Source organism: Xenopus tropicalis, chromosome 10 (assembly GCF_000004195.4).
Source record: "Xenopus tropicalis strain Nigerian chromosome 10, UCB_Xtro_10.0, whole genome shotgun sequence".
Taxonomy (NCBI): Eukaryota; Metazoa; Chordata; class Amphibia; order Anura; family Pipidae; genus Xenopus; species Xenopus tropicalis.
Genome location: NC_030686.2, coordinates 44448720 through 44475051, shown reverse-complemented (window position 1 = coordinate 44475051; position 26332 = coordinate 44448720). Strand labels below are relative to the sequence as shown.

General features: G+C 45.8%; 1 protein-coding gene across 5 annotated transcripts; it reads left to right on the top strand.

Annotated features, from left to right (window-relative positions):
- The first annotated feature begins 53 nt into the window (after window positions 1-53).
- Window positions 54-25583, top strand: grb2 (growth factor receptor bound protein 2). Of its 5 annotated transcripts, none has more exons than XM_012971688.3 (6): window positions 54-75; window positions 15382-15613; window positions 19414-19511; window positions 22068-22190; window positions 22697-22901; window positions 23250-25583. In XM_012971688.3, the coding sequence occupies exons 2-6, from the start codon at window positions 15536-15538 to the stop codon at window positions 23433-23435; spliced, it is 690 nt and encodes a 229-aa protein (XP_012827142.1). In that variant the 5' UTR covers window positions 54-75; window positions 15382-15535; the 3' UTR covers window positions 23436-25583.
- Window positions 25584-26332: the final 749 nt, after the last annotated feature.

Below are 26332 nucleotides of genomic sequence, written 5' to 3'. Positions count from 1 at the left end.
GCTCCGTGTCATATTAAGCGGGGAGTTCCGGCCTGTTAGATGGTTAAATGTGCGAGAAGAGCTTGGAGCATATGGGTAGGTACAGATTGGGCTGTCAGAGACTCGGAGACGGTATGGCTGCCAGCAGGTCTTGGGCTTATATAAGTGTTGACAGTGAGTGTTTGGCAGTGTCCCCCAAAAGTGATATATTAGTGATATAATAGTCTTACAGTGGGCTCTTTTAGTGTGTCCAGGGCTAGAATCAGAAATCATTTCTTCCTGGTCTACTAAATTATCAGGGATCCCCAAATATTAGCCCACTGGTCACCTGGGATCCCTGGCAAAGGCCCAGCCTTTGGTACCGGTATCGGACCCCTTATCCGGAAACCCGTTATCCAGAAAGTTCAGAATTCCTTTTTCTCTGTAACAGTACCTGTACTTGATCCCAACTAAGATATAATTACCCCTTATTGGGGGCAGAACAGCCCTATTGGGTTTATTTAATGGTTAAATGATTCCCTTTTCTCTGTAATAATAAAACAGTACCTGTACTTGATCCCAACTAAGATATAATTACCCCTTATTGGGGGCAGAACAGTCCTATTGGGTTTATTTAATGGTTAAATGATTCCCTTTTCTCTGTAATAATAAAACAGTACCTGTACTTGATCCCAACTAAGATATAATTACCCCTTATTGGGGGCAGAACAGTCCTATTGGGTTTATTTAATGGTTAAATGATTCCCTTTTCTCTGTAATAATAAAACAGTACCTGTACTTGATCCCAACTAAGATATAATTACCCCTTATTGGGGGCAGAACAGACCTATTGGGTTTATTTAATGGTTAAATGATTCCCTTTTCTCTGTAATAATAAAACAGTACCTGTACTTGATCCCAACTAAGATATAATTACCCCTTATTGGGGGCAGAACAGCCCTATTGGGTTTATTTAATGGTTAAATGATTCCCTTTTCTCTGTAATAATAAAATAGTACCTGTACTTGATCCCAACTAAGATATAATTACCCCTTGTTGGAGCCAGAACAATCCTATTGGGTTTAATTACTGTTTAAATAGTTTAATTAGCAAACTTAAGGTAGGAGATCCGAATTACAGAAAGACCCCTTATCCGAAAAACCCCAGGTCCCGAGCATTCAGGATAATGGGTCCCATACCTGTACCTGAATAAACACATGATGCCCCTGCACTTCCAAGCCCCATTATACAAAAACCTAACCCAAGATCTGCCTAAATCCCACCCACTGTCCCACAAGCCCTGCCCCTTTCTGGGCTGCCAATGTGTCTCCTGGGGCCCCTGAATGGAATATCCCCCGATAGCAGCCCTAAAGCTGGCCATACATGTACCGATAAAATCTTCGTACAATGTTTGGACCGTGTGTGGGCTCAGAATTATCGTCATTTTCGTACCATGGTGATCGGTCATTTAGCCAATCAGCCAGGTTAGAACATTTGTGTCAGATAACAATAAAATGCGCACATGTATTGCGTAAGATTTTTCTCTATCTAACAACCAATTTCAGTGCGACAGACAAATCTGGCAAATTATAGTAAGATTAGTGGACAAGGAACGATTGGACATCAGTCAGAAAATCGAGGTTTGCAATAAAATTTACCCATTGTCCAGTTGTTTGTAGGGCCAAGCAGATAGGTTTCCTGGCTTCAATTAGATAATATCACTTGAAATGGTTGTTTTTGTTGATGGACAAATCTCTGATGGACTAACCTCCCCGTCTGCATGGCTGAATGATCGTTTCCTAACAATTTTTTTATTAGGAGACCTGAACTGTCCATGTCCCTGAATATCCATTTGGCCAAAGCTACACTGCAAGCCCACAATATAAAGCATTCAACACAGAAGGGAATATTAATTAAAGATGACAAGTTAGAATTTAGCATATTTCACATAAGCAAACATTTACAATTATATCAGCAATTTCCTAAGAGGTGAGTAGAACCAGGCCTGGACTGGGCTTCAAAATAGGCCCTGGAATTTCAAGTACCCAGAGGCCCAAACAGCCCCCCCAGCCCAATAAATAGTGACTGTCTATGGCACCTTACAGCAGCCCCTCTGGCATTTGCCTGAACCCACAGATTGCCAGTCTGGGCCTGGGTCCTGGCATTCCCAGTACCCAGAGGCCCAAACAGCCCCCCCAGCCCAATAAATAGTGTCTATGGCACCTTACAGCAGCCCCTCTGGCATTTGTCTGAACCCACAGATTGCCAGTCTGGGCCTGAGCCCTGGCATTCCAAGTACCCAGAGGCCCAAACAGCCCCCCAGCCCAATAAATAGTGAGTGACTATGGCACCTTACAGCAGCCCCTCTGGCATTTGCCTGAACCCACAGATTGCCAGTCTGGGCCTGGGTCCTGGCATTCCAAGTACACAGAGGCCCAAACAGCCCCCCCAGCCCAATAAATAGTGACTGTCTATGGCATCTTACAGCAGCCCCTCTGGCATTTGCCTGAACCCACAGATTGCCAGTCTGGGCCTGGGTCCTGGCATTCCAAGTACCCAGAGACCAAAACAGCCCCCCCCCCCAGCCCAATAAATAGTGACTGTCTATGCCATCTTACAGCAGCCCCCCTGTGTTTTAGTTTTAAACCAGTTATTTGACTCTTTTAGTGTAATGCCACACCAGTTCAGGCACAGTAAAGGATAAGATAGGGTGCATTGGGTCTGTGCAGGAGTGCTAGTAACGCCCCTTAGTGCTCTACCATGTTATTTTGAAGCAATGGAAGGTGCACTGCAAGATGATACATTCCTATTGTGAAGGGGGGGGGGGGGGGGAAGATGAACTGAGTGATAATGACATGGTGACACCCAAGTGGCAGGAGGGTTAGTAGCTCCCGTTAGTGCTGTATCTCAACCTGTGGGTCGGGACCCCTTCGGGGGTCAAACAACCCTTTTACAGGGGTCGCATAAGACCATTGAAAAACACATATTTCTGATGTTCTTAGGAATAATTTTATGGTTGGGGGGTCACCACAACATGAGGAACTGTATTAAAGGGTCGCTGTATTTTTTTTTTCCAGTAAGACAACTATCAGTTGCTCCTCAATGTAGTATGTGTTATTTTACATCTACACCCCCTGCTGTGAGGGGGTCTTAACTGACCAATGGCGCAAATGCCCTCACCATAGGCGTTGGAACTGGGGGAGAGAATTACCCTCACCCCCCCTGGTTTTGGAAGTTGTGGCTAAACAGAGGCAGAGGGGTGGGCGGCACAAGTGGGGCCTCTCCTGGCCCCCAACCAAAAACATCTTCTGCTGCCCCTGCCATACCCATAAACTAGGGTTGCCACCTCTGCCAGCTGAGAAAGTGGGTGGGGGGAGAGGCGGGGTCATGACAATTGCCCGATCACTGAATCAATGCAGGAGGGTTTGACTTTCCCAAAACCAGGTTGTCTGGATCAAAACCGGACAGGTGGCAACCCTACCTTAAACTGGCCCTGGAATGTGGGAAGATATAGATGGGTTTCACACAGGACACCATTAAACACACAGGGAGAAGTCACCATGATAGGGTTCTGTGTAGGCTTGCCACCTTTTCTGGAGAAAAATACCATAATTCCTGTGTACAGCCAAGGGGAGAGTTACAGGTTTATTAGTGATGTGTACAGCCAAGGGGAGAGTTACAGGTTTATTAGTGATGTGTACAGCCAAGGGGAGAGTTACAGGTTTATTAGTGATGTGTACAGCCAAGGGGAGAGTTACAGGTTTATTAGTGATGTGTACAGCCAAGGGGAGAGTTACAGGTTTATTAGTGATGTGTACAGCCAAGGGGAGAGTTACAGGTTTATTAGTGATGTGTACAGCCAAGAGGAGAGTTGTGAATATTTGGTGACCATTTGGACACATGACTATAGATAACCAAATAACCGCAGTCATTGTCCCAAGCTCAAGCCGTATTGACAAAACATGGGCTGCCCCGCCCCTCAAGTGCGTTGCGTTTCACGTCTCATATGACGTCATGCGCCGTTCGCAGGGACTCACGCAGCCCCGGAAGTATCGCGGGAGGATCTGCCCCGGGGCGGAGCGGAAGCGGCCAGGGAGAGAGACAGGAGAAGCGGCTCCGCGGAATTCGGTGAGGGTTCTGAAAAGCTCTATCGAGAGGTGGGGAGATGAGTGTCAGCCGTGTCGTAGAAGTCGATGTAGCGGTGGGTGGGTGTCCGGCTGTTGTTGAGTTGAAAGTCCCATGGGCTGCCAGGGAGGAGGGGGGATAGTGGGAGCTGTAGTACAACAGCAGCAGCAGCAGGAGTGGCGCCCGTTGAAGGGGTGCGCAGAGCGATAGCGATGTTGTTGGGAAGGAGAGTGGGTGAGGGAGTTGGGGAGGCTGATGAGGGGCTGCCGGGTGTGGGGTCGGGAGCAGCCAGTTGCTGTGGGTATGGGTCGGGAGCAGCCAGTGGCTGTGGGTAGGGGTCGGGAGCAGCCAGTGGCTGTGGGTAGGGGTCGGGAGCAGCCAGTGGCTGTGGGTAGGGGTCGGGAGCAGCCAGTGGCTGTGGGTAGGGGTCGGGAGCAGCCAGTTGCTGTGGGTAGGGGTCGGGAGCAGCCAGTGGCTGTGGGTAGGGGTCGGGAGCAGCCAGTGGCTGTGGGTAGGGGTCGGGAGCAGCCAGTGGCTGTGGGTAGGGGTCGGGAGCAGCCAGTGGCTGTGGGTAGGGGTCGGGAGCAGCCAGTGGCTGTGGGTAAGGGAACTGCTGGGGGGAGAGAGGCAGAAAGGGGAAGTGGGGGGAATTGGGGAGACTGAGGGAAGTGCTGAGATGGGCTGAATGCAAGGGGAACTGATGGGGGGGAGATCTATATCAGGATTCCTCAGAAGGGAAGTGGGTAGGGAAATCACACAGCTTGGGGCCCTCCTACTTGTACATTCATTTATAGGGCCACAAGCCTTAGGAGGGGACCTGTGTAATGGGAGAAATGATAGTTTGCCGGGACTGACATCTCACTCTCTGGTGCTGCGGGCTACACTGGTTTCTGTGCAGCCATGATATATGCAGTCACAGTCATTAGCATGTGGATAGGGCCAGGTGGGGTCAGATGGGCCCACACAGTATGATTGGCTTTTAGCATCCCTACCAGACTCCTCATTGGCTTAATTAACCTTTGCTGAGTGATAGCTGACTGTGAGCATTGTGTCTTGGGAACAGTGTGTGACAGCTGTGACAAAGGAAAAGAGACTGCTGATGGGATACCATAGTGGGGGTAACACAGCGAGAGAGAGCAGATGTGCTGGGGGGGTGAAACCAGGGGCAGAACAGGGACAGTTGAGTAGCTGAATAGACTGGAAATTGAGATTAATGAGGGTGAAGCAAGGGGAGAAGTGAACTGTCAGAGGAGGATGATGATGGGTAAAATAGGGCAAATATTATACTGGCTTCCAGACAAGGGGCAGGGGGGGACACAGACTTGGCAACTAAGGGCAAGGTGGGAAAGGAAGAATAGAGTCTGTTCTGGGGGGACAAATTGCCCTCATTTAGATGTTATAATTCACCCCCAGTAGAAGTGAATGGGAATTGCCACTGGGTGTAAGACCTATACTCTGAGTAGGATATACAGACCTGCTGGGCTATAGGAGCAGAAGGGGGATTGGAGGATATATACCAAACCTGGGGGGGGGGGGGGATATAGACTGTATGTGAGGGCTGAGGGGACGCCTGCTGTTGCAAGTGGGAGAAAGAAAATCTGGGCTAGAGGCGCAGCTGCATGTATATTTATAGTGTATGTATATATTTATCTTGTGTTAATTACTTACTGTAGGAAATCAAATCTGGGGCAGTGTGGTGAGATTGGGGTATAATTCACATGCTGGTTTCTAGGGATGCACCGAATCTGGCGAACCCCCAAATCCTATATAAAGCATTTGACCGATTCCTAATTAGCATTGCACACAACGCGTGGCAAAAAATGTTTAACTTCCGTGTTTGCATGACAAAAAGTCTGGTGATTTTTCGGATTCCGTTCAGCCAGGACTGTGGATTCGGCTGAATCTTGGCCAAATACTGGATTCGGCGCATCCCTGCTGGTTTCTGACAGATGCCTGCAACATGCGGCATTTATTATTTATATTTATTATCTGTTTACTGGCTTAATTATGTACCCGGAACATCTTTTTCCCTCTGCTTTATTTAGCAGGATGGGGGCTGCCATTGAACTTAGTTCGTGCGAGCCTTTTCCCCCCATAGGTTTCGGTGGCAACATCGCCACCTGGTGGCCATTATTTGTTTCCTTCTTCATACTAGTTCTTCCTTGATGAATTTGTACTTTGTTCACTTCGTTATATTGTAACACAGCTATAGTCTTGGTTATTTGCATTTCCTCTTATGAGTATGTGGTTAACCCATTGTTATCTTTTATGCTGTCTTGCACTCCCATACACGCCACAATCAGGGTTATAAATTTCTTGGAATAACACTATTCACCTGTTATGGACTCTAGAGGTGCAGGCTTGATTGCATTTGGAATATATAGGCCTGATCACTGCATGCTCAGCGATCAAATACATGGCTCGGAACCTATCATATTGGGTTGGAATCTGCTGATAAAGGGTAGCTAATCGGCTTTGGGCCCCATAACATCTAGTTGTGCTGTTGAAACGGGCCCTTTAAAACACTTTATTTGTGGATTAGATGTATGTGAGAATATATTGAATGTGCAGTGTGGCTTATTTATATAAAGCACTTAACCCCACACGGTCAGGCAGCAGCATCCAGCTAAAGTGCTTGTGTAAACCAGGCAATTACGCAGTTACTTTCCCTTTCATGTGGATGTACATGTTTTGTTTTGGCTACCCGGGCCTGTGCTGAGGGGTGGGGATTGGTAGCTACTCGCAGCCTGGAGAGCAAGCAAAGCTGATTGCTTCACTACCTGGCCATGGCTTGTTATGTATCTGATTATGATGAACTTTTAAAGGAGAGCTAAAGCCTAAATAGGAGTGCATATTAAAGAAATTAAAGTACCAGCCCAGAGGTGCAGCAGTAACAGTAATGATCCAGGCCTTCAAAGTTGACCATTAACAGCTCCCCATCTTGTTAGGCCCTCTTTTGTGTGTCGGTGGCACTGCACATGCTCAGTGTGCTCTGGGCTGCTGCTGAGACGCTAAGATTAGGGGTGGTCATCAAGCAAAAAGTGTTGTTCATCTGTCATAGAAGCTGATAGTATAGGGTTGACTGATGCAAAATGCATTTGTGTTGCCATCTAATGTGAATCTGAATGCATTACTAGTATTGTATTATGACTTATTATTATTAACATTTATTTATAAAGCGCCAACATATCCCGCAGTGCTGTACAATAAGTGGGTTACATACATTGGACATACAGAGTAACATATAAAGCAACCAATAACCGATACAAGAGGTGAAGAGAGACCTGCCCAAAAGAGCTTACACTCTTCTGTGTATGTGTGTGTATATATCCCAGTGTGGGCCGAAACATTACATTGGCTGTTCATGCTGTATTATATATATATATATATATATATATATATATATATATATATATATATATATATATATATATATATATATATATATATATATATATATATATATATATATATATATATATATATATTTCACATCAAGTCTCTGTGCTGCTGGTCTTTTTTGTAGTATTGAAACCATTTACTGGGCACCCAAAGTAGAATATCTAGCAGTGTGCCATCCTTTGTGTTTATATAGCAGTAGTCCCAATATGCCTGCACTCAGTCAACAGTTTTCTTTGAGTTGCACAATTAAAAAAATATGTATAACTGGTTGCGTATGGATCAGCAATCTCTTGATTTGGAAAAAAAAAGTGTATATTTATTAGAATATGGTGAAATAAAAAAATCCGATGTTTTAGTCCCATCCCACCTGGGACCAAAACGTCATATTTTTTGTATTTCACTATGTTGTAATAGATATTAAATATATAAAGAGTGCTAATCCATATACAATCTATATATATACACACACACACACACTATTGTGAGTAGAGGCTTAAGGTCCCCATACACCGGCAGATAGTAGCTGCCGATATTGGTCCCTTGGACCGATTTGGCAGCTTATCTGCCCGTGTTTGGGGCAGAACCGAGGGGCCTGGCCGACCGATATCTGGCCTGAAATTGGCCAGATATCGATCGGGCAGGTTAGAAAATCCAGTTTGATAGTGGACCGCATTGGCTTGTTGATGCGGCCCCCGAACCGACTGCCCCATTGCAGTGTTTAGGGCCAAACGATCGAATTTGCCTACATGCCCCCCGATATCCCCCACCTGTAGGTGGGGGATATCGGGTGAAGATCCGCTCACTTGGCGACATCGCCAAGTGAGCAGATCTGAAGGTGTATGGGGACAGCAGCCCAGAGGATTTGCTGTGTATCAGCAGAAGAAAAGATAGGGAGCTATCGAGGCAACTTCACAGGCACAGGGGGCTCTGGGGGCCTTAGGGTGTCCCAATGCCCCCACGTGAAGGAAGGCAGAATTCACGGCTATCTGGCTGCGGCTGCCATGCTATCCGTACAGGCCATTAGGGTGATGGTTTAATCATATGGTGCTGGGGCTGTGGAGAGGGGGGGTTGGATACTGATTTTTTTTTTTTTTCTTTTTCATTCCCTGGTGCAATCATTTATCTTTCAAAACAGGAAAGAGGAGGGGCCCTGGCTGCATGGATTATGAAGGGGGACGTACACCGTTCTGATTTAACCCCATCCTGCATGGCGTGTATGGGTTAACTCTCACACACACCCTTTTCCTGTAAATTGGGAGCGTGTGGTGACATCCTGTGGTGTCAGTGTGGGCTCAGCCAAGTCTGTGTCGCTCTTGTCACTGCCTGAGCATGTTGTTTATTGCCCAAAGGAGGCCAGGTTACCTACTTTCCTAAGCTTGCCCCCGGCCCAGCTCTGTTAGCCACAGAGAATTGTGCTGTGAGAGCACCAGGCAGCGAGCAATAATATAAGGGGGGGGCTGAGTCTTCCTCTCATTAAGGAGGGGGCCAGTTTGCAGGTTTCTAGGGCAGGCTCCAAAGCTGCTCGTTTTCTTTCCTCTCATTTCTGTACGGAGCTGATAGAGTTAAAGATGCTGCCACAGACTGTGGATATTATTTATCCTATGCATTCATATTGCCCTGCAGATATATTGTGCCTGTGATGGATTGTATGTATTAAAGCCAAGGATAGTGTTTCTATGGGTGGGGTTGTTAGCAGATGGGATCCTCTCCGCTGCCATATCGTACACATGGGTGGGGAGCCGCAACAGATGGTACAGTCCGTCGTGGCCCAGAGCATCCTGGCCGTGCCATGGAAGGGTTAACTCTGCACGCTGTCTGTTAGAGGAAGTGTAATGTTTCAGAGAGGGCCGGGGCAGATAGATTATAGATTCACTGGGCCACTTATTTGTCTTCTTCCTCATAGCTTGGCACACAGACCGTCCGTTAGTTGGTATACATTAGACCAGGGGTGTCAAGCTCAATTGCACAGGGGGCCAAAATTCAAAACACACTTTAGGTTGCGGGCCGAACAGGATAAACATTTATTGAACTCACTAAAATTCAGTTGTCTTTGCTCTTATATCATTTTATCAGAGCTGGACAACTGGCATCTTTTTTTGGTAACAAGTTTGTTTATGTACCTGTGCCAGCAGCCATATTATTGCCCCATGTACCTGTGCCAGCAGCCATATTATTGCCCCATGTACCTGTGCCAGCAGCCATATTATTGCCCCATGTACCTGTGCCAGCAGCCATATTATTGCCCCATGTACCTGTGCCAGCAGCCATATTATTGCCCCATGTACCTGTGCCAGCAGCCATATTATTGCCCCATGTACCTGTGCCAGCAGCCATATTATTGCCCCATGTACCTCTGCCAGCAGCCATATTATTGCCCCATATAACTGTGCCAGCAGCCATATTATTGCCTCATGTACCTGTGCCAGCAGCCATATTATTGCCCCATGTACCTCTGCCAGCAGCCATATTATTGCCCCATATAACTGTGCCAGCAGCCATATTATTGCCCTATATAACTGTGCCAGCAGCCATATTATTGCCCCATATAACTGTGCCAGCAGCCATATTATTGCCCCATATAACTGTGCCAGCAGCCATATTATTGCCCCATGTACCTGTGCCAGCAGCCATATTATTGCCTCATGTACCTGTGCCAGCAGCCATATTATTGCCCCATGTACCTGTGCCAGCAGCCATATTATTGCCTCATGTACCTGTGCCAGCAGCCATATTATTGCCCCATGTACCTGTGCAAGCAGCCATCATATTTCCCCCCATTCCCAGTGAAGTGAGAAAGATTGGTATCTGCACTTCCTTCCCCATCACTTTATGTTTACTTGCCACAGACCCTGGCAACCAAATAATCTGCCTGGGAGGCTTCAGCTTTCTGCCTATATATAGTGTATGTGTGTGTATAGATATATATTATTTTTTTACTTGTCTTTCTGTTCTGGCCCTTTTATATTTATTTTACATTCTGACATCCAACCTTCTGTTTGGTTGCTTATATAATTAAAGCCTAGCAACCAGACAGCAGTCTTAAGCTTTAAGCCTGAAAGCTATAGAGCAAAACAAAAGTTAAGGTATGGAGTCTAGAAAGCACTTGCTCCTATATCTTGTATTGCACTACAGGGGCTAAGGCATAAGGGGGTGTTTTGACTGTTGTGTAGTTTTTTTGTTTTTTCAACAATGTTTTTGTGGCAGGACTTTGGATAAATATTGCTTATTTCTACTGCGTTGTCCTTCATAAGGTTAATCCCAGCAATTAAAGGCCTTTTCCTTGAATGGAAATAATGCAGTAGATAGCCTTAACTTTCTGGCAGCAGTTAAAATAGCCTCTCCTCCTTTTCAGTGTACTGAGGGCTGTGGTGCATTAGGCATTTCCATCAGTCCCTGCCCCAGTGAGCTTACAATCTAAGGTCCCTATCCCATTCCCATCAGTCCCTGCCCCAGTGGAGCTTACAATCTAAGGTCCCTATCCCATTCCCATCAGTCCCTGCCCCAGTGAGCTTACAATCTAAGGTCCCTATCCCATTCCCATCAGTCCCTGCCCCAGTGAGCTTACAATCTAAGGTCCCTATCACATTCCCATCAGCCCCTGCCCCAGTGAGCTTACAATCTAAGGTCCCTATCACATTCCCATCAGTTCCTTCCCCAGTGAGCTTACAATCTAAGGTCCCTATCACATTCCCATCAGCCCCTGCCCCAGTGGAGCTTACAATCTAAGGTCCCTATCCCATTCCCATCAGTCCCTGCCCCAGTGGAGCTTACAATCTAAGGTCCCTATCCCATTCCCATCAGTCCCTGCCCCAGTGGAGCTTACAATCTAAGGTCCCTATCTCATTCCCATCAGTCCCTGCCCCAGTGAGCTTACAATCTAAGGTCCCTATCACATTCCCATCAGTCCCTGCCCCAGTGGAGCTTACAATCTAAGGTCCCTATCTCATTCCCATCAGTCCCTGCCCCAGTGAGCTTACAATCTAAGGTCCCTATCACATTCCCATCAGTCCCTGCCCCAGTGAGCTTACAATCTAAGGTCCCTATCACATTCCCATCAGTCCCTGCCCCAGTGGAGCTTACAATCTAAGGTCCCTATCACATTCCCATCAGTCCCTGCCCCAGTGGAGCTTCTTTTGCAGTTTCTATTAATTGGATGTTTTTATCGGCTACTGGGATCTTAGCTGTTTTAGACTGCTAGGCAGGCTTTCAGCTCAACATCTCTTTGCTATTAGCAGTCTAAAAATGCAAATACATCAGAAACTGCTAAAAATAAAAAAATTAATGCAAAAGTGCTTTCATCCTCATAAAAAATTTTTTTTTAGGGGCATGTCTTTTTTAATAATTAAACTAGTGCAACATGAAAGGCTGCACCCACCATCATGAATAAAACCTGTCACTCCCCAGTCTGCTGCGCTTGGCTTTGGCCGGCTATGCCGATTGGCTGCTTGGCATTTCCCTAGGCACAACATAGGGTTGCTGGAGAACCCAATGCTGGTGCTGCCATAGGGCATTTAATGTGTCTCTCTCCTCAAGACTATTTATTAGTGGCAGTTGTACCTGTGCTGTTCGGTTTATACAAGCAACAATAATACCTGTAATTGTTCGTTTTTTTCCGATCAATGTATTTTCCCTTTTCAGTTTGCAGCCATTGTTGCAGCTGTTCACACTTACAGCAGTTGGATGTTGGCATTACAGGTTATACAGCTGTTACTGTAACTTCATTATATGTGGGATCTCCAGCCAGATGTGGTTCTGATCTAATATAAGAATTTGTTTGTGATAGTTCCCCTTTAATTTAGCAGTGTCTGTATCACTTTAAGGTGGTGTTGCCTTTTGTAAGTATGAAGTTGGATGACCTTTTGAAGGCAGATCATTAGCTGTAAGGCATGCTCGTTGCATAGATGATAATTATATTTATTTGGTTTTGTTGGTAATGAAAGGGCTCAGTATGCTCAGTCCAATCAGATTGTCGTTACCATAGTGAGCCAATGAGAGAGCAAGTTGGAACAAATTCTCCAATATCTCTGTATGGATTGTGTTCTCAAAATTGGGCTTTTTTGGAGACCTGGCGAATGGCTTCAAGCCCCGTATTATCGATTTCTGCCCCTTATTAAGGTGGCCACACACGTGGCGATCTGTGATCGTCAGATCCGACACTAACCTTCAGGGCTGAAACAGGCAGATAAGGAGGAGGAAACAATAGGATTTGTACCTCCTTCTGCCGATTCAGCGTTGAAGGCAGATTTTGGTCAGGCGCCTTCTATGGCGCCCGATCAAAATCTTTTAACCTGGCCAATCGGTGAGTCGACCGATATCAGCAGCTTCCTGCGATATCAGTCGACTCGCTGACTTGCCATACACGCACCGAATATCGTACGAAACAAGGTGCGTATATGGCCATCTTTAGACGACACCCCTAGTGGCCACAAACAAATGGAGCTATTGCAATTAACAAAGAGCCAGAAAATGAGGCAATAAACCTCATTTTAATTTATTGTAGGCGGAGACATTGGCTGCACTCGGTTTCACTGCTTTGTCCTGTTGAGCAATAGATATCTGCTTCCCCTTCCTGCTCTGTTGGTCACATGGTCTGATTATATGATAGAGATTGGGGGTAGGATTTCTCTGTGTTTGGGTATTTCATTTATATCATTATATATCTGCTGTGTCTGGATAGGAGCTACTAAAGCTGGCCATACACATTGAGATTTCAGTCTTCTTCCGACAAACATTCGGATATCGCGCTTAAATGCTACGATCTAGAACTAACATTCAGGCTAAAATTGTAGGATTAAAGTCCAAATTGGCGAATGTTCTGAACATAATAATTGGCAGACACCAATCGTACGAAATCATACTAAGCCACCGATCGCCATGTATGTATATCTTTATTTATAAAGTGCTACTTATATACTTAGCACTGTACAGTAGAATACATTAATACAAACGGGGTTATTAAGATGATAGATAAATACAAAGTATAACAATAAATACAAGATACAGTTGCAATAAGTTAATAGTCAAAGACACAAGAGGATGGAGGTCCCTGCCCCGTAGAGCTTACAATCTATATGGGAGGGTAACTTACAGACACAAATAGGCAAATATAATTGCTGCCATGGTTTGAAAATTATTGTGGCAGTAATTCGGAGCCCACACCCAGTCCGAAACGCAGTTTTGTACAATTATATTGGTGCGTGTAGGGCCAGCTTAATAGAACCATCAGTTAAAGGTGTGTAGGACTCTAACCTCCTGCCCTGGGCTCATCTTATTTATTGTGTAAGTTTGCCATCTTGGGAGTACCCTTCTGCAAACACATAGGAAACCAGGCGGAGTGTTAGCTTGGCCTTGCTCTCCGCTCTCAAGCTGTTTGTCCTCACAACTCCCCGCTGCTTGTCACAACTCCCACAAATGCTGGCAGCACCGGGGAATCTGTTGTAATGATAACACAGAGCGTACAGTGCAAGGCTGTTGGCAGGTTGGACACAGGGCAAATGAGTCTCACTTTGATTGCGTTAACCCCCAATGTAACGTCGTCAGGATGCTGAATGTAGCTCTTCCCCATGGCACATCCTGTGCCCGGCTACCCCTCTCCTTGTATAATTCTTTACTCCGGAGTATAAAAAGCAGGTGTGTCAGGTACATGCAGCATTCCGTTCTTCCTGCTCACACACTTAGGCATTGTACGGGGGTGTTGGGAGTTGCAGCTGGGATAGCGATTTAGCATTCAACTGCAGGCAGGGTTGTCTTGATCTTGCTGAATTGACTGATGCAGACAAATACCTGTGCGCTGCTGGCTTAAAACTATCTATGAGAATGTTCTAAAGTAAATCGGGGTGAGAGCTGCCATACTGCACGAGGACCATTGGTTGTCGCACTTTCAGTTTAAGATCCCATTGGAGGACTTTAAATTTATTGTTGGCCCCAAATCTCACACTAATTGACCCCATGCTTGTGTATGTAGACACTGATCCCCAACCAGTGGCTCAGGGGCAACATGTTGCTCCCCAACCCCTTGAATGTTGCTCTCAGTGCCCCCAAACCAGGGAGTTATTTTTGAATTCCTAACTTGGGGGCAAGTTTTGGTTGAATAAAAACAAGATTTCCTACCAAATAAAGCCCCCTGTAAGCTGATAGGGTGCATAGAGGCCCCTAATAGCCAATCACAGCCCTTATTTGGCTCCTCCATGAACTTTTATGGTGCTTGTGTTGCTCCCCAAGTCTTTTTACATTTGACTGTGGCTCACGAGTAAGGGTCCCCATACACGTGAAGATTCACTCGCGAGATCGCAAATCTAGCTGATCCGATCGTAGGCCCAGTTATCATTGGTGTCAACAGAGAACAACCAGACTATTCTGCTGATGGGCTCCTCGTCCTACAGGATTTTCAAGCCTGCCTGATTGATATCTAGATGATTTTCGGCCAGACAGGAGAAGATATTTTAGCTCTGAGCCAGGGATTAAGATACCACCTGATGGATCTATAGTCCAACCCTGCCATTGATTATTTTATGGCCTGTGGATGTAATTAGGCAGAAAGGCAGCTTACAGGGTGTGTACTCCTTTGCACTATTGACTATGAAGGAAGCTGCTCTTGTGCTTTTTTAAAGAGGCAGTGTTTATCTGAGTTCAATATGATCCACTGTATGGCACCTGTTACTTTCATTTTAAAAATCCTTTTTTTGTATGATTAATTTAAATTGAACAAGTGAATAAATGTAGCTCTTACATCCCTACTCGGAATCGGCGTCTTTTATGATCTTAATTCTCATGGGTTTGTATAATCCCTTCTTTGGATGCTGTGGGTCCCACACACGGCCCATAAAAGTTGACCATAAAAAGAAAATGTCGTTCTAAGTAACAATAATTAAACATTGAATCTTCTTCCCCCCATAGGCCGCGAGTGAGTCCTTCCTGCAGCACTAAGCAGAGGTGAGGCGACAGCGTGACGTGGTGGGTTGATCCACGTGGCAGAGGAAAGGTGCGGGCAGCGGAGGGGGAACAGCCCTTTTTATTGTGACGCCCCCTGGGGCAGGACTCTGCAGTCAGTATGGAGGCAGTAGCCAAATATGACTTCAAAGCCACAGCTGATGATGAGCTGAGCTTTAAGCGAGGGGACATACTGAAGGTGAGTATCCCAGGGGGTCTATCAGGGCACGGGGTGGGAGGGGGGCAGACAGTGGGCCTCCTTAGCCATGCAATACATACCATTGGTTGAAGGAAAGATCATTTGTCCACTCCAGTAACATTAAAGCTGGCCATACACGCACCGTTGATATTGCACAAAGTCGACCGTTATTGCAAAAAGCTGAGGATAACGGGCAGCTGAATCGGAAGAAGGAGGTAGAATTTCTATTATTTTTACCTCCATATCTGACGATTTAGCCCTGAACGTCAGTGGATGGTGGGAACGATCTTTCGTACGATAGATCGAAATTGCTACGTGTATGGCCAGATATGCAGGTAGAAACAATAGAATTCTCCCCCTGCATAAACCTGCTGTCTGTGTTTGGGCGCCTTTTCCACCCTGGCCAATAGACCAATATCCAAGGCTTTTGCTGATATCTGTCGCCTCATCAAGCCACCATACAACCTTGTTTTATCAGTAATATCAGTGTGTGTATGGGCGCCATTACTTATTTGGAAAACACATTGTCTGTAGTTAGGGTTTATATTCACGTTCTATTCTTGTATTAATATTGAGAATATCATGTAGCACAGGGGTCCTTATTAACCCTTTTGTCGCCGGGGTATCTGCTTTTGCCACCCCACAAGTACACTAGAGATCAGAGAATCCCTGGTACTGTAGAATTTCTTAGAGACATGGATAGATAATTTTCATTCCCTCTCTCAACCCCTTATTCTACGGGAAATTACAAATGGGAAAATTATTGGATAACTATAGCCCCTTATCAGACAACTATATCATCTGCTGGATAAACGTACCCCACTTTACATGTGTGCCAATGATAAGCATGGAGCATTCTGTTATCAGGCACTTTTAGCTGGCCGTGCCCTCTGACCCATTAGAACAGGAATCCCCGACCTTTTATACCTGTGAGCCACATTTAAATGGAAAAAGTATAATTGGCTACTTTATAGCCCCTATATGGACTGGCAGCCTACAGAAGGCTCCGTTTGGCATTATACTTGGTTTTTATGCAACCAAAACTTGCCTCCTAACCAGAAATTCAAAAAAAAGCCCCTGCTTTGAGGCCACTGGGAGCAACATCCAAGGGGTTGGGGAGCGACATGTTGCTCACGAGCCACTGGTCGGGGAACGCTGCATTAGAACATACTGATTGTTGGCTTCTTGTATGAGTAATTGGCTGCAAGGTGCAATTAAAAACACTGTTGCCAAAAAGCTGTAGTACAATGGCAACATATGCAAAGCTGAAACTGCACGGTGAGTCATTAACACATTCAGGGAAGCCAGACAACAATGACGGGAAAATATTTCTACATTGATCGCCTAATGTTTCCATTCTGCCAATAAACAGCAAACAGCTGCAGCATCTGAGCTTGGGACAGGCATTGACTTTGGCTTGGTGAATCTTTCCTTCCTATGTGCAATATTGAATAGGCTGCAGCCGTTTCTGGTGTAGCTGCATTTGATCTTTCCGTGGCACAGTCCATAATCATTGATCTTTCCCCTGCCTGGTCTCCCCCCTCCCGCACCCCCTCTATTAGCTTTGCAGATTAAGAGCTCCCAGCTCACTGGGCGATTAGGATAATCTTATTTATCCCATCTTGTTATCCTGTCTCCAGATAAACGCACTCGCTCATCCCCCACCAATCGCCTCTTGCCTTCAACTATGCTATTTTCTATAGTTAATGGTTGATATGCAGCTTGATTCTTGTAGGAAAGAGAAATGGTTCAGTGACAGGGATTTTTGGAGGGTGTTAATGCTACGTACTATCTAATGAAGCTGGCCAGATGGAGTAAAGGTCCCCATACACCATAAGATCCGCTCGTTTGGCGATGTCGCCAAGTGAGCGGATCTTCTCCCGATATCCTCACCTATGGGTGGGCAATATCGGGAGAATCCAGGGTAATTTGATTGCTTGGCCCTGGGGGCAAACGATCGAATGCGGTCCCCGATCCGACTAGATTTTCTAACCTGCCCGATCGAGATCTGGCCGATTTGAGGCCAGATATCGGTCGGGAGTGCCCGTACATGGGCCGATTAGCTGCCGAATTGGTCTAAGGGACTGATATCGGCAGCTACAATCGACTCGTGTATGGGGACCTTAAGATCATTGGCCAGACCAGTCATTTTAGTCATATTGATCTAGGGCAGGGTTCCCCAAACCTTTTTACCCCTGAGCAACATTTAAATATAAAAAATGTTGGTGAGCAATGTAAGCATGAAAACAATTCCTAGGGGGAAAACCAGTAGGGGCTGTGATTGGTTATTGGGTAGCCCAATGTGGGCTGGCTCAGTACAAAGGCATGTCTGTATCTGTGATGTGGTCTATTCACGGGTCACGGTGATGAAAAGAGGGTTTGAGAAAATGAACCCCTGGCTGTGGCTTTTAAGCAGCAGGGTGTCAGAGAGGTTAGCTGGTGCAGTGCAAGTTTGACCACATTACCTCAAAAGCAAAATGTTTTTCTGAAGTCTGGTTTCATGAAATCGGAAACCTAAAGCTGTTTTGTGCCAAAACTACCCCAATTATTAATCAGCTCGTTGATGTGGTCCTCACTCCGTGTCCTGTTCCTGTCTTTGTAATTCAATTACTTGGCCCGAAACCTACTTTAGGTGGGTATATCAGTGGAAAAATCCTCGTCAAACGAGCAGATCTAAAGGTGCCCATACACGGGCCGATAGTAGCTGCTGATATGGGTCCCTTGGACTGATTCGGCAGCTTATCGACCTGTGTAGGGGCAGAAACGAGCGGCCTGCCTGACCAATATCTGGCCTAAAATTGGTCAGATATCGATCAGCCAGGTTAGAAAATTAATTCGGATCGGGGACCGCATCGGCTTGTTGATGCGGTCCCCGAACCGACTGCCCCATTAACGCCAATATAATTGGGGCCAAATGATCTAATTATTTTTTTTTTTTTCACCTACACGCTCCCCAATATCACCCACCCTTAGGTGGGGGTATCAGGTGAAGATCTGCTTGCTTGGCGATCTCCTCAAGCGAGCGGATCTCAATGTGTATGGGGGCCTTAATCGTGTATGGCCACCTTAACCCTTCTGCCTACCCCTGGAAATGCAGAGATGGTAATTCTAGAGATTGGCTCTGCCCCCACATATAGAGGGCCTCTGCTTAAGATGGATCCCGCTTTTGCAGAGAAACCATTACCTAACTGAAGGTCATTAAGCCATAGCAACCAACGGGCTAGAAACTGCTTTTCTGGTACAATAACCAAACAAATTGTCTGGTTGCCATGGGGTACAGCTCTTGGGTACATTTTTCCTACTGTCAATAAAATAAAATAAAAAATAAGGAAATTAATTTACTATGAGGGGATTAATGTATGCACAAGAAAGTTCATTTCCAGATCTGTTTCGGTTATGGAGTAAGTTGGCCAAATGGATAGATCTTAATATCCATGAAGGTCTGTTGCCAAATGGAGCACTGCTCTGCTTTGGAGTCATTGGTGTGGCCCTTATCCCAGTTATCTTATAAGAACGTTATGGCCCTTTCTTTAAAGAATATTTCTTATTCCTCACTTCTCCTCTGTTCTCTTTTGCGCTATGTTCTGGTTGCTTTCTGTTCATTTTCTGTTTCTTTGTGTCCTCTTCATGCCCTTCTTCCTCTTGTTCTCCAGAATTAGCATTGGTGCCCTATTTTGTCACTTGTGTTGGTATTTGTAATGAGAAATTGCCCAATGCGAAGCCTAGAAAGGCCTATACAGATTCCAGGACTTCACTATAAGTAATTTGCTTTAGTAATCAAACATTCCATTTCTTTGCAGGTCTTGAATGAAGAATGTGACCAAAACTGGTACAAAGCCGAACTCAATGGCAAGGATGGATTTATCCCCAAAAACTACATTGAGATGAAGCCACATCCGTAAGCACCACCTTAACTTATAATTCTCTTATTATTCCTTCTCATTGTGTATTTAAACATTACATTTGATAGGCGTTCCATGCGTCTCGGGGGATATGGCAGTGAAATGGGAGCTAAGATACAGAATGTTAGATGGGTGGCCACCATATACTTTCATACACACCCTCAGTTCCACTACATAGAGGTATTCTCCAGCCATGTAGTACAGTGTAAGCTGCGACGCAGGGACTTTTTTTTATGTAAGAAGAAATGCTGTGAAACCATAGACACTGTGCATTTCCTTCCTGTGCCTACCGTAGATATTCTGTATAGAGCAGAGATGGAAACGTGACTGGGGAAGGTGAATCATAGCATCAAAGGGATGCCATTAAACAAAAAGAAAAATAACATTTGCTGGATTGAAGAGTGAAGCGGAAGGTGCAATGTACATGGGACTGTATGGTTCCCAAGCCTGCACAAGTGTGTTAGTGTACCCCAGTTTAGTTTGCCTGACACCGAAGGCTGCATGGAGTTGGAAATGCAGTACCGCAATACTTTGTTAGTCAGTAGTAGCTGGGCAAACTGCTGAGCATCCTTGGTGCTTGTTGTACTGTGCTGCCATCTATTCTTGCTGGGCTCTGTTGCTGTGAGCTTCCTTTGTCTGCAATCCCTATCGCATGACCTATGACTGACATCACTAACAGCCCGAGATCTCGCGACACTTCATATGATCATGGACTTGCACCTTGTAGTTTAAATTCTGTTCACCTGGGGTGGGTGTTAGGGAATGCTACATTGAAAAAGGAACGAGAGGTTCCCAAAACGTCTGTATCCTTCTCACTGATACTCCAATAAACCTGCATGGAGGCAGTTTTTTTGCACCTACTGAATCGTGAGAGATTTCAGAAGGGATAATATAGGTAGTCATCTGACAGTTCCTTCCCAGACTAACAGCATCAAATATGGCCAGCTTGGCTGCCTTAACCACCCATGTGGCCCTTACAGCTGCCTATATGTGGCACCTTAATTCACTGGGAGCAATAAGAAATAGTAATAATGGCAAGTTGGAGAAGTTACCTGGAGCACAGAGAAGGCTAAAGGTGGCCATACACGGGCTGATTGTAGCTGCCGATATCGGTCCCTTGGATTCGGCAGTTTATCGGCCCATGTAGGAGCAGGAACAAGGGGCATGCCCGACCGATATATGGCCTAAAATTGGCCAGATATCAATCGGGCAGGTTGAAAGATTTAGTTGGATTGGCTCGTTGATGCGGCCCCCGCACCGACTGCCCCATTGGTGCCGTTATAATTCGATCATTTGGCCCCAGGGACAAATTAGCCTACATTTTCCCCGATATCGTCCACCCGTAGGTGGGGATATCGGGAGAAGATCCGCTTGCTTGGTGACCTCGCCAAGCGAGCGGGTCTTCACGTGTATGGCCACCTTTAGGCCATACAAAGCTGATTCTCGGCCTGCTTTGCCTGCACCCACAAGGCTCCCTATTTGCATCTGGGTGCAGGCAAGTTTGCGTTTTGGCACCGAAATCCATTCTGTGTGCCTGCACTAGGCCAACACAATGGCTCCGGTTGCAGAGGAAAGGCTGATGCCAGTTAGGGAATAAACACAGGCCGAGAGTCAGTCCCTTGTGGCATCAGCCTTGCTGTCCCTTTGGGCCGCCCATACAGAAATGTCCCTGGAGGAGAGGTGGATTTTTATCACTTATAGAGCTGAAGCTCTCAGAGTTGGAATTTGAACTGCAGACTGTTTGCTGGGGCTGTAATTAGAGTAGAGAGATAATGCAGCCATAACACCATAAATAAGGAATGAATCGTGCGTATTGTAGGCCTATCTGTATCAGACTAAGGGTAATGGCACATTGGGCAATTCCACCTGCCGTATTCACCGACTGCAAACTCCACTTGTGATTTTTTTTTTTTTCTTTAAAGGTTAAATTTCTCCACTTCTCATTTTTACACAGCGTTTTAATGACCATTTATTTCTGAAATGTTGTTCTGCCTTTCCTGTGTCACTGTGTCTTTGGGTGATTCTCCGCTGTGCTATGATTGTGCTACTCCCTGACTTACTCCACTGTGAAAATGTCATAAAATGCAGTTTGCTCCTTTTTTGTCAAAAAGACAAATTCACTTTAAATTGCTTGTGAATATGGTTTAGGAGGTTATGGTTCAAAGTAGAGGAAGAAACATTTGCACACTGTCCCACAAAGGCTCCAAATAAAGTGACCGTCTGTAGAAGATGTTGTGCAACTTCAGCATAGCACAGTTCCTTTTTTAAATTTGTGTCTTTGGGAATACGGAGAATGCATTTACATCTGTTTTACCATCACTTTTAGCCCCCCCAGAACAGACTTTTTCCACTTTTTGTGAATCCCCCCTTGGAATTGCACCATATACCATTTCTCTAACACATAACAGTCCCCTCTTGTGGTTTTTTTGCTTGCATGCTCTCCCTTTTCCTGTTCTTTTAATCTCCAGTTCTCTAATAGTATTTCCCGCTAGCCACAGCTCTCCCTCTGTGTGTTTTCTGCCCTTGAGTTTAATGGCGTTCGATTTCCGTAGGTGGTTTTTCGGTAAAATCCCCCGTGCCAAAGCAGAGGAGATGCTTGGAAAGCAGAGACACGATGGTGCCTTTCTGATCCGAGAGAGTGAAAGTGCTCCTGGAGATTTCTCCTTATCAGTCAAGTGAGTGTTTTTCTTATGGGGATCTGTATTTTTTTTGGCAGTGCGGTCATGAATAGGGCCTGTTCCCCTTTACAATAACTTTTAGTATGACATAGACATTAATATTCTGAGACAATTTGCAATTAATTTTCATTTTTTATGGTTTTTCAGTTTCTCAGCTTTTCGTTCAGCAGCTCTCTGCTTGCTAGGGTCTTGTTTACCTTAGCAACCAGGCAGAGGTTTCCGTGAGAGACTGGAATATGAATAGGAAAGGGACTGAATAGAAGGATAAGGAATAAAAAGTAACAATAATAAAATTGCAAGCTCACGGAGCAATAGATTTTTGGCTGCCGGGGTCAGTGACCCCCATTTGAAAGCTGGAAAGATGTAGAAGAGATAATAAAATAAAACTTAAAAAAATAATGAAGATCAATTGCAAAGTTGTAAGGAATAGGGCCATCTATAACATACTAAAAGTTACCTTAAACTTTAAGGAGCATCTGTAAAAATTCACCCATCTTCTTCAGATTCGGCAATGACGTGCAGCACTTCAAGGTCCTACGGGATGGAGCCGGCAAGTATTTCCTGTGGGTGGTAAAGTTCAACTCGCTGAATGAGCTGGTGGACTACCACAGGTCCACATCCGTGTCTAGGAACCAGCAGATCTTCCTACGAGACATCGAGCAGGTTCCACAGGTACACGGGGGAGACAGAGCCACGAATTTGCTACAGGTATATAGAGGGGAGGGACAGGCAAGAGACTGTGCTTTGGATAGAAGCGCGGTGCATTTATACAGCTTTGTGTGGGATATAATGTATCTCGTTACTAAAGAGGAACAAAATCTCATCTTCTCTGATAACATTGGGCCTTTTCTCACATTTCCCACCTACCTTCCTGCCTGTCTGGTGTGGCTATTTGGGTTCTGTCTGTGTATAACTAGGGTGCTTTGTGGTGCATATATATTTCTGCTTGTAGGAATGTTGTGCTATGTATAATAGGTGCATGCAGAATGAGGGAGGGGTATCCTGTGTTATTAAGGCTAAGCCCCCCTGACATGTCGATCTTTAACCTCACCGCAGCAACCGACCTATGTGCAGGCGCTATTTGACTTTGACCCACAAGAAGATGGTGAACTTGGATTCCGACGAGGAGACTTCATCCAAGTTGTAGACAACTCCGACCCCAACTGGTGGAAGGGGACATGCCTCGGCCAAACTGGCATGTTCCCACGCAACTACGTGACACCCGTTAACCGTAACATGTAACCAGAGTCGGCAAGGAACCAGTGGCCAAGGAGGAGCACAGGCAGACTGATCTGGGAGGCATTTCGGACTGACTGAGCGACCAAAGGGAGAGAAAATCTTTACCCGGGGGAAGCCAAGACAGACTGACCAAGACAGACAGATGACTGTCTAAATGCAGCCCCGCACACCAGCAAGGACAGTTTGCCCCGGGATTGTCATAAATACTCAATAACAGGATAGAAACATGGATAGATCATTAACTTGGGGGGGGTGGGTGGGGGGACATAGACATATATTGTAAGAATGCTTATGTTTTGACTGCCTCAATCTGGTTGGCTGCTGCCCTTTGACTGACAGATGACAGCATTGCAGAATAGCGCAGGGGGCGAGGGTGGGAATGGTACGCATTCAGTATAGCTCAAACCCAACTCTATAGACCGACAGACTCGACTGTATCGCAGATGTTATTGCTTCCTGGGCCTGGATCTGAGACGGCGATCCCACAAGTCTGGCTGTGCTTTGTGCAGCCGCCACGCACGCTTTCCACAAGGTGAACCCCTTGGCCCAACGTTGAACTTTTTTTTGGGTGGGAGGGCGAAGGGTCCGACCGACTCTCGAGGGGAAGGGGATGGGCGATTGTTGATGTTTGATTAAGAATGCCAAAACTTACCTTTAAATTAAAACAAAAACAAGAGACTTTTTTTTTTAATTAACAAACTCCCTTTACTGCTGCTGTTTCTTCCCCACGTCCCATTCCTGTTTCACCCCCCCCATCCTTATCATGCATGTGTTAGCCAAGCACTAAGTACACACGCCTTGGAAAATAAAATGCGCAGAAGTGAGAGCTGCCATATCCACTCATTTTCTCTCTATGCAAGTCTGGTTCTGCTGGTTTGATTGTAAGGGGCCACAAACTCTATCCCCCCCGTTTTTCTGGAGTAGGGAGCCCCCCCAAATAAACAAGGTTGGTGGGGGGTGGAGCGGTAGCTGGCACATATATGCCTGTCTAGCCTGGTGTCTGTTCAGCTGACCGGCCTCAGGCATCTTTACATGATATTGACATTTTGTATCTCACTCCCACAGTACAGACAGCAGTTGGCCTAATCTACTATTCTATGGTTCTGTCATTTAACACAAGTACTGGCAGGAAAATACGTTTGGGATTGGGGCTGGGAGGGGGCCAGCAGGGATCTGGCAGGGTATTGGTTATAACCTAGGGTTTTGAACGACAAGAGGCAAAGGACACTTTTAATATCACACAATTATTTCAATTTCTGTGAGGTTGCTAGGGGAATTCACCCTAACAACCTGGCAGTGGTTTGACTGACCGGGTAGGAATGGCTTTATGCTTGGCAGTAGCTTCAGAAGTGGTTCAGGGTAGAATGATGCAGAGAATCGGCCTCTGCCCACTATGTCTAGCTATCGGAGCAGTGGTTCCTGGCACGTGGGCCGATGTTCCAGCTTGCCCTGGTTGTTTAAAGGGAATTAAAAAGTATTAAAAATATAAATGATAATATGCCCTTTTAGCAAGCAAGCAAGTATAAAGTATAGCTTATATACAGCACAGAGTATTTATACTTATGTATTGGAGCTGCCATACTACTTGCCTCTCCTGCTGTATTCATAACCACACAGCATTGCTTATAGAACAGAGGAAAGCAATATGGCAGCTCCCATGTTATACCGCAATATTAAGAAAGGAGTGTTTTGTTCACGAAGCAAGCCATGCTCTGAGCATCTAAGTGCAATTAAATGAGAAAGTCATGCAAATAGGGTCTGTTTCCCGTTAAGTATTGAATTTTTAGCCATGTCCTCAAAACCCTACGGTGGTAACGTAAGTCCCTCACTGAGGACAGCTGGACTGCCTCTCTGGCCCCCTCCTCCTTGCCCCTCTGACTCTCGGTCCATCTTATCTGCTTCCTCCAGGTCATCGTGTATGGGGGGGCTTGGAATGCACTGGGACCATATGATTGTCTCTTCGGGGATCTGTGTGTATCCTGCAGCCTTGCAGATTGGTAACTTGTGTGTGTATATGAAACCAATCAAATCAGTGTTTAATTAAAGAACGGCTTCTGTATTTAATCCTCCAATGCAGCATTCAGTAGATAGATGTTAACTGTTAATAATAATAATAATAATAATAATAAATCTGGTGTTTTGTTCACCTGACTGTTGGTAAACAGGTTTCATTTCTTCATGGAAATCCGGCTATCCCACAGCCACCTCCCCTGCATATGGGATCCATACCATCACTGCCTGCCCAGCATTTGCTTTGTTATTGTGGGCTCATAACCAGCAAAAGGTTCTTATTGTAGGCACATATATAAGTGAATTAAAAGCTTATACTTGTCTTTGTATTCAGAATTGCAGATAAATCTATCCACTCTTTGTACAACCAAGCTGTTCCCATGTTTTAGGGCTTTGTCTTCTAAGGGCTGTGGCACACGGGGAGATTAGTCGCCCGCGACAAAACTCCCTGTTCGCAGGCGACTAATCTCCCCGAGTTGCCATCACCTGCCATCCCACCGGCGAAAATGTAAGTCGCCGGTGGGATGGCACACGCGGCGGCACGATTTCCCAAAATCGCCGAAAGCCTCGCGAGGCAACTTCGCCGATTTCCCGAAATCCCACCGGCGACTTACATTTTCACAGGTGATGGCAACTCGGGGAGATTAGTCGTGGGCGACTAATCTCCCCATGTGCCAGAGCCCTTAAAGGTATTGCTTGGCTGTGTGTGTGAGACTTTTATCACTTTCTGCTAATGGCTACTATCTCTAATAGCTGTCCAACTGGCGGCCCGCTACCCCCCTCTGTGTGGCCCCCCACCTGTCTGGCTGCTTTGATGGATTACCTTTGTGTAAACTATAAAAGGTATCAGAAACTGAGATTAACTGCCCCCCTGCATGTTCTCACCCCCG

Excerpts from the sequence above, each read along its gene's own strand:
- grb2 (XM_012971688.3), top strand. The coding sequence starts at position 15,536 with ATGGAGGCAGTAGCCAAATATGACTTCAAAGCCACAGCTGATGATGAG. Across the intron at positions 15,614-19,413 it reads AGCGAGGGGACATACTGAAG|GTCTTGAATGAAGAATGTGA; the intron begins GTGAGTATCCCA and ends ATTTCTTTGCAG. Across the intron at positions 22,902-23,249 it reads GAGCCACGAATTTGCTACAG|CAACCGACCTATGTGCAGGC; the intron begins GTATATAGAGGG and ends ACCTCACCGCAG.